At 41.7% G+C, this 13,493-nt stretch overlaps 1 protein-coding gene across 12 annotated transcripts in view; it reads left to right on the plus strand.

Moving 5' to 3' along the window:
• The window catches only part of LOC110988048 (terminal uridylyltransferase 4-like), a 179,533-nt gene that overhangs the window by 77,132 nt on the left and 88,908 nt on the right, over positions 1–13,493 (plus strand). For all 12 annotated transcript variants that reach the window (XM_087144097.1, XM_087144094.1, XM_087144096.1 and 9 more), the window contains one exon: positions 9,272–9,368. In XM_087144097.1, coding sequence (XP_087000223.1) covers positions 9,272–9,368 — 97 coding nt within the window. The remainder of the gene's footprint in view (positions 1–9,271; positions 9,369–13,493) is intronic.

A 13,493-nucleotide genomic window follows, 5' to 3' on the forward strand; every position in this document is an offset into this window, starting at 1 on the left:
CGACCAGATTTCCTGTGATTCAACAATGAAATTAGATCAGTTTGTAGAATTTGGAGGCAACTGGAACAGCAATGGCGGAGAATGAAACTTGAAGTCCACAGCCAAAGTTACTGTGTCCAGCGGCATACAGTGAATAGCTGCATTAGCAGAGCCAAAATACTTTACTTTTCCACCAAAATCCAGTGTTGTTCTGTTGACCAGAAAAAGTTATTTGACATTGTCAGTGACCTTTTGCATAAGAGTAAAATCCCGGTTCTACCCTCAGTTCCTGACAATGCCCTTGCCTCTCAGTTTTCAGAGTTTTTTGTTCACAGGATTAAGAGTATCCGAAATGAATTTCCCACAGATATTTTGTATACCCACTTTGGATATTGTTGTGAAGCTTGTTTAAGTGTTTTTTCAACCAACTAATGAGTTCAAAGTTAAGAAGTTCATTTTGAATTCGCTCTCTAAGTCTTGTGAGCTTGACCCAATACCTACCTCACTTGTTAAAGATTGTATTGATGTTATTGTTCTGTACGCCACTAAGATTGTCAACAAATTGTTTTGCTCAGGTGTTTTTCCCAAATGCCTTAAAGTTCTTACATTTCAGAAGGTTCTGAAAATTACAGACCGATCTCCAACTATGGCAAAACATTAGAACGTATAGTTTCCTCAAGGTTAACAGCTCTCTTGTGTTGCCACGACCTGTTAAATACATATACATTTCAATCTGCTTATAGGCCAAACCACAGCACCGAAACGGCCCTGTTGTGAGTTCACAGTGATATTTTACAAGCCCTGGATCAACAAAACATTACAGCTGGTATCCTCCTTGACCTGAGTGCAGCTTTGGACACTGTACACCATACCATACTTCTTTCCAGACTGCATGACATAGTTGGTGTGAGAGGTCAGGCTCTTCAGTGGTTTAGATATTACCTGGAGCGAAGACCACAATATGTATGTGTAGGCAATGCCACATCTAACCCTGTCCATCTTGAGTTTTCTGTTCCCCAGGGCTCTGTTCTAGGCCCTCAGCTCTTCACTCTTTACACATATCCTCTGAAACATGTAATCTCATGTCATAATCTACAGTACCACATGTATGCTGATGACACTCAACTATATTTAACCTTCAAACCTCCTTAACAGGTGGCGGTTATTGAACTCAGAAGAATGGAGTCCTGTGTGTCCAATATTCATCAATGGATGCGGAACAACTTCCTGAAACTTAATGATGACAAGACAGAATTTATGATCATTGGCTCCCCACGACAACTAACAAAAGTTAACATTCCTTCTATTTCCATAGGAGATTCTAATATCTGTCCAGTCATTCAGGCTCGCAATCTTGGCGTTATCTTTGATTTGCACATATTCAAAAGTCACATTTCTCAAACTGCTTTCTTTGCTTCATTTCATATTCACAATATTAGTAGGATTAGAAAATATCTTACCTGCAACTCCACTGAACAAATCATCCATTCTTTGTCACTTCCCACCTTGACATGGGAAATTCACCCCTCTTTGGCCTTCCACGGGAACGGTTGAATCAACTCCAGCGGACTCGGAACACAGCTGTGCGTCTCGTTACATTAACCAGAAAGTCTGCTCACATCACACCCATTCTGAAAGATCTTCACTGGTTACCAGTCTCATACAGGATTATCTACAAGCTTTGTCTATAAGGCTCTTAATGGCAAAGTCCCTTCTTACTACATCATGGATCTCCTCACACCTTGCAAACAATCTTGCATGCTTCGATCATGTTACAAATATCTACTTTCAGAACCCAGGTCACACAGTTCATTAGGGGGATAAATCATTTTCAGTAGCAGCTCCTCACTCACTCACTCACATGCCTGAAGACCCATCTCATGGTTCAGGCATTTAATTAGTGTTTCATTAATTTTTATTTGTTTATATATGACTAATTCTAGTACATGTTCAGCTTTTGCATCTTTTACTACATATTTAATGTATATTTGTTGTTATTTTTCTGTGTATCTATCGCCTTGAGCACCTTTCATTAGGTGGATACGTGCGCTTTACAAATCCCTATTATTGTTATTATTAACTGAGCTTGGAATCAAAGAAATGTCTTGTCAACCTTTTCTCACTTGACCTTTGTGATTGGTCATTGTTGTCATTCGAAAAACACATTTGATGGGGTGATTAAAATGTTATGTGTACAACGTGACATCAGAATTTATTTCCTTGTAACTCAGTCAATACCTTTAATGCTTGGTGATGTAGTCTGTTTCAGAGATTTGTTTTTAATTACAACAACCGTGTGACAAGCCAAACATTCCTTTATTTAGCAACCCTGCCTGAGTGAATAATAGCCCTCTGAATTAATAAATGTATACACATACCATCATGATCTGATATATGAAGGGATGAATCAAGAAGGGTTTTGTTACTTTGAATTTGTTAAAAATAAGACAGGCTGGGGAAGTACTGTGAACAAAATAGTGCAAAGAAAATTACTTTATGTTGACTGTGGTTCAGTTTCAGTGTCATGAATTTGTAGAAGGTGTTTCTTGCAAGAAAACAAAGTCCAACGGATTTCGGATAAAAGACCAGAAGGAACAAAAACAATATATTGAAATATGTAGAAAAACATGAAGCGTTTTCATGGTAGGGGAGAACCAAATCAGACCCTGCCAAAACTTAAGCTTCAACGTGGTTGTCCATGGAAGTATAAGCTTTTTTTCTTTAAGTTTTTTTTTTAGAAAAGGGTCTGAAGTTTATTTGCCTTAATCTTCCAGCTTCTTTGAGGTGACCATCAGTAAGCTTCATTGTGTAATTAATAAACTAAGTGTTGGAGTCAGTTTAAACAACGGATGACAAATATCAGTCAACTGGGAGTCCAGTCATACCTGGGATTTCATATCACCTTGGATCCCACTACAATCCAACCTGGAAATGGGATCCCTCTTATCATCCCACTGGGATGGCAGTATCCCAGTGGGATAGATGTATCCCACTGGGAGCTCATTGGGATCCCACTTTCATCCCAGTCACCTTTTTCTGGGGTAACTGTCAGCTTCAGATTGTCCAGACCAAGATAAGGGTAGAGGACCATGCTTTAGGCCTTTTAATCCTCTGATTGTGTAACAACACAGTGTCCCAAGATCATTGTAACAACATTCAGTATTGCTACCGACACTGTCCAGGTCATCTCCCAATAAAGAAATGTGAATAATGGAATTTCCAGGTGTGGAACACCAAATTATGCAAAATCAAAATCATAATGTAATCAAACGAAGCCAGAAACAGCTGTTACCTTATTAGAATCTAATTCACTGCTGAAAACCTACAACTAACAAGAATAATTGTGAATAGCATGCAGTAATCAAAATTATCTGTTGATTCATCGTGTTTCCAAACATTTGGAGGGTAGTGTATATCAGCATGTGGCTGTGGAAGCCAGTGCACGGGCCAACGATTTAAAATATTGAACTGCAGACTTAACAGCTATATTTTGATTCTCGCTCATTCTCAGTGGCTTTTTCCACAAGTTGCGAAAAAGTCATTCTTTTTGTTCTTTTTTGGGGGGGGCTTTTTTGCAATTTTGCGAAAAAGGCATTCTTTTGGTTTTGTTTTTTGTCTTTTTCACAATTTTACGAAAAAGGCACTCTTTTTGTTCTTTTTTTTTTCCTTCTTCCTGTTCTGTCCAAAAGCCCATTTGTTTTGTGCACATTTCTTCCACCATCAACTTTGGTCATTTTGCAACTTCGGATCTTCATTTAACTTACATCACTAAAGGGCCTTAGTTCAAAGATGTGCCTAGAACAAGGACATCATGATGACGTCATCGAGCGATTTATTATTAATTTTTCAATATTTATTTCAGCCCATTGACTTTGTACACGTATTCAAGGCACTATTTTGGTACCTTACTAATCGTTGATCGTCGTCAAAGTTACAGCAAGCACTAACTATAAAACGAAGATAATTCTGAAATATTTATGTCATAATAACGTCATCAGTTTATTATTAAATTTTGAATATTTAAATATTCGGTTAAATTTATCCAGAAATATCCATACGAAATCAATCGTGGCCTCCCGCAACATTCTGTTTGTAGGTAGTGGCAGGATAAAATGTGGTCTTGAATTCATCTTGTGTGGGTCAGATCACGTGACCCTTCCTTCTGGTCAATTAAAAATGGTAATAGGTATCAAGTTGTTTTCAACGGTGTTAGTCTGTTGGGGTATAGTATTCTTCAAATCATCTACTGATGACATCACCTAATTGTTGAGCGCGCTCTAGCGACAGGTTAAATATTCCGAGAAATGCATTTTGAATAGATGTCTGTGACAAAGTTTGTCTGAATCACCTGAAAATTGACGTACATGACCATCTTAACCCAGTCAACACGTGTGTGAAGTTTGGGGCTGATGACTTCATCAGACCGGAAGTTACAATAAAAACTTCTTTTATTCTTCACAATTCGGTAAAAAATCAACTGCAAGAGATATAAGGGTGAATTGTGCATGAGATGACAGCTAAAACATTGGAGTCAGCTGCATAAAGTGCATAACTGGTGTACTTTTTAACTCACATGAAGCGCTGCTGACAAAAAGCCCCTAAAATATAAATTGCCAACTCGAAAATCCCATTCGCATGCTGTGCATATGCTACTGTGTGTGTGTGGACGCCCAATATCTGCCTGCAACATAGACGGGCGCATAGTGCGTAGGACATTATAGTCAGGACTTGGCAAAATGCCGACCATGTGCTGCCGAGAGCAGATCGCATAGTATGGAACGCCAAAAGGGACAAATGTTTAAGATTTCTAATCTTTGCCTTTTCCGCAATAAGTATAATGTTTTGTATTGTATATTGTATTGTACATGTCTTATTGGGTTGAAACCTTGCAGGTAGTTAGGAAGGGAAGGTTTACAAACGGAAGTTGACTTCACGTGATGACAATATCAGCAGATGAGTCAAGTGATACTAAATGGTGCCTCATTTAAAGTACTTTATCTCCTGAAGGGTATATCCAATTTGGTTCAAATCTTGCAGATATCTTGAAAAGGGAGTGCTTTGGAGAAATTTTGACCTCATGTGATAATGATGTCAGAAGACAAGTCATGTGGCATTAAGGGTGCCCTCTTTAAGGCCCTATATCTAATTTTTTTATCGGCTTGAAACTTTGCAGGTAATTTGAAAGAGAGGTGTTTTACGAAAAATGACATGATGTGACGATGACTTAGTTGTTCATATCTACAAAAGAGTGCGAAAAAGCCCTCTGTTCTGTTGTCAAATAAACAAATGAGCTCTAGTTTTTCTTCTTCTTCCTTTTGCAACTTTGGATCTTCATCAAACTTACATCATTGAAGGACCTTAGTTCAAATATGTGCCTAGAACAATGACGTCATGATGATGTCATCAAGCGATTTATTATTGATTTTTCAATATTTATTTCAGCCATTTGACTTTGTACACGTTTTCAAGGCACAATTTAGGTTACTTGGCGATCTCCTTTCGTCATCGAAGTTACAGCCGGCAAAGACCATGATTCAAAATTTATGACGTCATGATGACATCATCGCCTTATTTTATATTAATTTTTGAATATTTGATTTTTCCCCATAGGTTTTGTACACGTTTTCTGTAATTGACACTAGTGAACGAGTAGTCCTTTACTTTGGCTCAAGATTAGTATAAGAACGAAAGAGAAATAGGGTATTTTCCAGTCTGTTATTTGATTTGAAATATCCTAAGAGTCCGAATATGACGTAATATTTCATAAAAATTGTTCAGTTTAAGCGCAAATCATGTAACATGAAGTTAAAGGAGCAGTGTTTCTGCAGACGAGTTTATGGCCCATTGAATTTGTACATGTATTCAAGCCACTGTTTTGAAACCTTGGCGATGTGTGATCGTTATCAAAGTGAAAGCCAACAAAGACCCTCATACACCAAAATTGTAAATAAATGTCGTCATGATGATGTCATCATGAGTTAGTATTGATTTTTCAATATTTATTTCAGCCCATTTACTTTGTACACGTTTTTGAGGCATCATTTTGGTTACTCAGCTATTTTTGGTTGTCATCAAAGTCACATCAAGGAAAGACCTTGGGGCAGAGATGATACTAAAATAATTATGTAATGATTATGCATCAAGTGATTTCTCATGAAATTTTAAATATTCCGTAAGAATTTTAAAATCCATATAAAAATCAACCGTGGCTTTCCGCAACCTTTTTTTGCCCAAGTGCCAGAGTATTAATTGGGCCTTCAATTCATCTTCAGTGGGTTGAATAACGTGACCCTTGCTTCCGGTTGAAACCGGAAGTGGGCTTATTGTTTAAAATTGGAACTAGTTATTAAGTTTTTTCAATGAAATTAATCTGTTGGTGTTAGCGCTGGGTTGAAACCTTGCTTATATCTTGGAAAGGAAGTGATTTAGGTGAATATTGAGCTCATTTGGGACGGGATCAAAAATACAGAGACCGTTCGCACGCGTTTCCTTCCGTTCTGCACGCCCTCCCGTTCACCCCGAAGAGCACTTGGGAATGCGTTCCTGCCCATTCCCTTGCATGAGTGATTAACAGAGTACTGTTATGTTAATTGGCTGTTCCAGTGTGTGTGAGAACGACAGGGTCACAACAAAGATTCAAAAAACATGCATGCAAGCTCTTCTTGAGCCTTTGCTGAGTAAGTGTCAACAGTGTTTGGTTCGATAAGATTTTTTTTCTTCCCTCTTATAAATGCTCATTCTGTCCCTTTGATGTACCGACTTCCTACATTTTATACATTCTGAATAAAAACCTTCGTGGTTAAGGTTTGGATAAAAAATGTTGAGGAGGAAAGAAATAATATATTTTGACGGGTTTGGTGCTCGGAATAACAAAAAAATGTGACTAGGTGCAGGAAAAACAAATAAAGACTACGTCTTGGGTTGGAAAGACAAAAATGCCAAGGAGGAAAGAATTTATATATTTTGATGGGTTGGGATAGATGCTCCTAATAAAAAATGCAGCGATGCTGGGAAAAAATAAAAACCACAAGTGGTCTAGGTGTGGATAGAAAATAAATGCCGAGGAGGAAAGAGTGAATATATTTTGATGGGTTGGGATGGATGCTCTGAAAAAAATGCAGTGGTGCCGGGAAAAAAAATAAAAACCACAAGTGGTCAAGATGTGGATAGAAAATAAATGCTAAGGTTAGGAAGGATGAATTAATATTATTGGCGGGGGTTGGGTGCCCTGAATAAAAAAATGCAGAGGTGCTGGGAAAATTTTAAAACCACACATAGTCTGCGCTTAGATAGAAAAGAAATGCCGAGGAGGGAAGAATTAATATTATTGGCGGGTTGGCTGCTCCGAATAAAAAGAGATGTGGTGCAGAAAAAATTGAACACTTTAGAAAAATGCTGAGGGGGGGGGAAAGAATTTTTATTTTTGGTGGGTTGGGTGCTCTGAATAAAATAATTGGGGGGTTGTGTTAGTGAAAAATAATATTAATGAAATTTGTATTAATAAAAAATAGTGTTAATATATTTGGCAGGTAGGGTGTTAGGAAAAGAAATGCCAAGGCGTGGTGTCAATCAGAAGACGTAACCAAGTCTACTGAAACAACTGTAATACATGACGGTCAGTCAGCTGTCAATCTTTGGTTGGATGAAAGCTCCTCAGAGACTTTATTTGGAATACTCTCCTGATTTTATTCCCTTGCTATTTTTATTTTTCTCTTTGTCTGAACAATAATGAATGGCCAGTGAATTCATCCCATAAAAATGGGTCTTCCTTAAATACTTTCTTAAAATTCACTTTATTCCTCAAAGCTGTTGACCATTGTATGGTACTTAATTACTATCACCGACGATAACATTCCATGATTTCCCCCATCTATACGAGGTGCACAGCTGCATTTTCGGGTAAAAAAGGAAATGACATTAGGCGGACAACAGACCGCTTGCATTCGTCATCTACGTTATTGCCTCCGACTGTGAGCTGCTTTGGATATGTCTGGATGAAAACTTTTCCATGACAGTAAGAGTCGGAAGTTTAAACGTTCACTGTAAACATAAGTTAGTCATTTTGACTAATAAAAGTTATGTGACATTAAAGGTACATTCTTTACAGCCCTTTATCTCGTGAACTACATGTCTGATTGGGCTGAAATTTGGTAGATAGCTAGAATGGGAAGTGTTATAGACAGGGTGACATGATGTAAAGGGTGCGAAGTTTAATTCGTTGTATCTCCTAATGTTCGAATACTTGTCATAATGAGGTCGCCCTAAACATCATTGGAGACTTGGGAACTCTTCGATAGATGTTTTAGTAAAAGAAATCCAAATGAGGTGATGTCCCAAATGAAGTAATGCCCTTTTCTTAAGTAAAAAAGAAGATGCAAAAAAGCCCTTTGTTCTGTGCTTAAGACAGACAAAACCTCTAGTTTTATCTATCAAACCAAAAGAGTTTCCTGAAACAGCTTGTCTATTGACAAACACTGTGTGCATCTCGTTTGTAGTTCTTCCATTTTTTTCCCAAGACATAACATTGGGTCATTTTACATATGCTTTTGACCCTTCCTTGGGGCCAATCCCTTTCAAACCTGGGCCGTAGTTGAAATATCATCAGAAGATGTGTGCCAAATCATGATGTCACTGTGCCAGCTGTCATGGTGAGACTTCAGGAAAAATGTTCAATTTATTGGTCACTGACACAGCCTACCTTGTGTGATAGGATCAGTCAACCAACTGCCAACAAATGCTTAGTGAACCATTCTCTGATATTCTCCAAGAATTTTGCCTGGCTTTTGCAGTAACGTCAATGGAGTTATCTCATTTATAACATCATGTTTTGAAGACTACTGGCTCTAGGACTTCCATTCACTGAGAGAAGTTTATTAACAACCTGTAATCACATCATCCCTGAGGGAAATGTTGGCTTCTTAATTCTACACCGTACCAACAGCCAGGATATACAATGCTTCATCTAGAACTGTCAAGTTGTGGAAAATCTATACCATATTGACAGTAGATAACTAACTATAACCACACCATATCAGAACTGTCAACAACAAAAATAAATTCACCTGTTCCATTAATTGCTTTTAATTGTTTCTAGTGAAGCGCATCGAGACTTTGGTGAGATGCGCTGTATAAAAACTGTGTTATTATTATGATTACAATTTCTTGACTGGTCAAATATTTTCAAATTTTTATTTTCTTGCTTGTTGATTTTTTTGGTTACTGATCACATAGATTTAAGATGTTGGGTGTCATGATTTTCATAGTTTTATTCCTTCCGTACATATACCTGCAGGAGTGTCCAGATGATGCTGTTCCTAATCTGGCACCATTACCTCCAATGGACGAAGCCTTCCTGAAAAAAATTGATGAGTTGTGTAGATCCATTGAAGGTTGGTATTAAAATTGTAAGATTTTTGGAATGTGGATACATATGACATGAATATGCATGCTGCCCCTTGACCCTCCACAAGGCACTGCTGTCCCGCCGCCATGTTCGTCCTTCTTTTCTCAGCGCCTATCGTTTACAGACGTGTCTTTTTTACATTATTGGATTCTCGAGTTCCGCACCTTTCGCGTTTGTGAATTGACTGGATTCCTGTTTTGAAATAAAGAGTGATTTCTTATCTCTTGGTAAGAGTGCTTATCCTCATATTTCGTTCCTTGCATGCTGTGTTTTTCTTGTGTTCTTTTGTGCCCCTTTTTTCTGTGCATCATTTACAGGTTGGGATGTGACCTACTGTGATGTGTAGTGTGTGATGTGGGCATCGCCGTTGCACAGGGTTGGAGGGCCCTTTGTTCATTGTGTGGTGCTTGCATTTGAATAATAACTGCCCAATGTAGTACCGGTCTGGCCGTGGAGGGGGGCTTGTTTGGCTGCCCCACTTCCCGAGTCTGAGTAGAAACATATGGAGACCGCTAAGAAGATTTTACTTCATGAACCTGCACCTCCATGCCAGCAGCCTCCACCACCACCGAGATGTCGGGCAGACCAGCCCCCGCCTGCAGGTCGCCCTTTTTGCCAGAGGACAACACCGGTGACTACTCCCATTCGCCTTTGGTGGCCGCTGATCCCGAACTCGTCGGCGGTTTGGGCAGTTTCATTGGGTTCTGGCGAGAGATCACCGCGGACAGTTGGGTCCGCTCCACCATTGCCCACGGCTATTCCCTCGAGTTCACGAGCTTCTTGCCGTCGGGGATGGTCTTCGGCTCCACTCCTCCCCATGTGACAAGTCAAAGCGCCTGGCTATGGAGGAGGAGATAACAGCATTGCTACGCAAACGAGCCATCACACCAGTGCATCCAAAACAGCTATCCACCGGCTTCCTTTCATCATTCTTCCTGACACCCAAGAAAGAACCAGGAAAATGGCGACCAATAATCAATCTGAAACTGATAAACAAGTTCATCAGGCCCAAACAGTTTCGAATGGAGACTCTGAACGTGGTCCTACCCTCTCTACCAGTCCCGTGTTGGGCCACCTCTATAGACATACGGTATGGATATTTCCATATCCCGATACACAAACAGTACCGCAAGTTCCTCCGCTTTGAGTACTGCGGTCAAATCTTCCACTTTCGGGCTCTTCCTTTTGGCCTCTCAACCTCACCTAGGTTCTTTACCAGAATTGCCAAGACTGTCGCTGCCTCCTTGTGACAGCGCAACATCCTTATCTTTCATTATCTGGACGACTGACTGATCGTCGGCCGCCTCCCAGACGAAGCAAAAGCCGACACTTCTCTTGTCCTTGACGTCGCGACATGCCTAGGGTTCCTCATCTATTACGACAAGTCGGCCCTTGACCCATCACAACGGCCGACCTACCTAGGGGCAATCCATGACCTCAAAGAAATTGCAGCTCCGACACCCGAACGCATCCTCAGTCTGCAGCAATGCACCCTTCAGCATCTTCTTGGACTAATGGCCAGTTTGCTCGACCTCGTCTCATTGTGTCGTCTGCGGATGCAACTACATCTCCTATCTCTGTACCATCCCAAGAGTGACCCGATTTCTACTTTGGTCCCTCTCCCAGCGGATGTCTGCAACCACCTGCGGTGGTGGACCATCAATAAGCACCTGTCGACGAGCCGTTCCTTCATTCCCCCGAAACCGAATGTCACGGTGAGAACAGACGCGTCACTATTTGGATGGAGGGCCTCCCTTCCTCCCATTCATGCATCCGACGTTTGGGACTCTTCCTTCCGCAACAAACACATCAACCTACTGGAACTTCAGGCAGTGTTCAATGCCCTTCACCACTTCCAGTGACACCTAGAGGGTCTCTCGGTTCTAATCCAGACCGACAACTCCACAGTGGTAGCGTACATCAACCACCAAGGCGATACTTGCTCCCCCCAGATTTGCAATCTTTACATGGCAGATCTTCATGTGGGTGATTGATCACAGGATTACCCTCCAGGCTGTTCAGCTGGAACAACCAACAGCATAGCTGACGCTCTCTCTCGGGGTGCTGTCCGCCCTACGGAGTGGACTCTTCATCCGAGCATGGTCGGTCAGATCTTCGCGGAGATCATGCGTCCCCATGTCGACCTCTTCATATCAGCCGACAATGCTCATCTCCTGACCTCTTACTCCAGGTTTCCTCACCCTCGAGCTTGGGCGATGGATGGTCTACAGCTTGATTGGTCCGGCCTTCTTGCGTCCCCCCAATCTCTCTCACCCCTCGCGTCATATCCAAGAGACATGCTAGATCCTTCTCATCGCCCCGTTCTGGTCTCGACAACCGTCGTTCACGAGATTCACAAGGCTCTTGGTTCGACATCCACTGATCCTTCCACCCAGGGAGGACATTCTTCACCAACACAGGTCAGGAATCCTCCATCCAGTGCCGAACGATCTTCACTTGATGTGCTGGACATTGTCCAACGATCATTCAGAGCGTCAGGCCTTTCTGCAGATGCTGCGTCCACGGGGGCATGAGGCCGACTGTCCACATGCAAAATTTACAACAGTTGTCTACAACATTTTACTAGATGGTGTGACGACCATGGTTTTCCTCCAACCAAAGCGTCTGTTTTTTCTTTCACTCAGGCCTCCAGATTGCCACCATCTGTAAGTAGCGGTCAACCTTGGCAGCTATTCCTTCAGGGTTCAGCGATGGATCAACAATCTCTGATAACGCTGCCATCCACCATCTCCTTCGAGGAATGTTTGTCGAGCGTCCTCACATCAAACACCTCCTTGTGTCTTAGGACCTCGGGAGCGTCTTACATCCTTTAGCCGGTCCTCCCTTCGAGCCGCTTTCCGATGCACGTGATCTCCATCTCAGCAACCTCTAGACGTGGCCGCGAACTACATGCCCTGTCAACTATTGAAGGTCACATCTGCTGGGAACCGCACGGGGTTTGCCTTATCCCAGCTATTGAGTTTCTGACAAAGAACCAGACGCCTGACTTCCGGCCTCCAGACATTTCTGTCCCCGACATAGCCTCTCTTTCAGGAGATAACTCTGACAAGAAATGGTGTCTGGTGGTACTTTGCCAGGACCAAGCAATGCCGGGAACCTGGTTCCAGACTTTTCATCACAACTGCAAAGCCCTTTCATCCAGCAGCAAAGGACACTAGTGCTCGATGGACAGTCTCAGCCATCATCTTTACGAACCAAGATTGGCCGACTCAGCATGATGAGACGACTCGTTCTCACGTCAGAGCCCATGATGTTCGGGCCGCCTCTGTGTCCTGGTCGTACTTCAGAGGCGTCTCCCTGGCAGATATATGCCAGACGGCTTGCTGGAGCTCCCCCTCCACCTTCACCGAGTGCTACCTCATGGATGTCCTGCAGAGCGAGATGGCTCACGGCGCAGCAACCTTGCGCTCAGTGGTTGGGACAGCCTCCAGCACCGTCCCACACAAAACAATGAATTCTTCACCATAGATACCTCTCTCTATGGTGAGTGTTCGCTTGGGCAACGCCCGCCTATGTTCTCTGGTAACTACTCTCCTGACGCCGACCTTCCTCCACGGTACAGTGCCACTCTGCATATGTACAGTTACGGCCAGAGTAAAGGTTTACACGATACACGATATTGCGTGCGTGTGTGTATAGGGAGTGGAAGACACGCTCTTTATGACGTGTGTGCAAGAACGCAATACAAGCAGTTGCGGTTAGCCCAGATAGACCTCCAAGCCCCAACCAACTCAAGCCAATTAACGTCAACCACAATGCCCGCATGCATCGCTGAACACAATACACGAATAAGCAGTGCCTCACAGACAATATTTCAGTGTCTTGTGTGAGAACAAAACTGTCCGTGATCGAAACAAAGATTCAACAACTCCCAACGGAAAGGATCGTCAGTAGCAGCCCAGTGGCTGGATGAACCCCCACACATTTATTTCAATTATTATTTGACTGGTAAAATTTAACAAAGCTATTTCCGTTGAAGTAGTCACTTCACGAAAACAGAAGCTGACAGAATTATTTCCGTAAAATATAAATTTGTACAAGAAAAAGAATATACCCAATACCTAAATATGATTTTGCAAACATTTTTAAA

The sequence above is a fragment of the Acanthaster planci genome, linkage group LG12, assembly GCF_054643075.1.
Source record: "Acanthaster planci isolate LZ-2023a linkage group LG12, COTS_SCS, whole genome shotgun sequence".
NCBI lineage: Eukaryota > Metazoa > Echinodermata > Asteroidea > Valvatida > Acanthasteridae > Acanthaster > Acanthaster planci.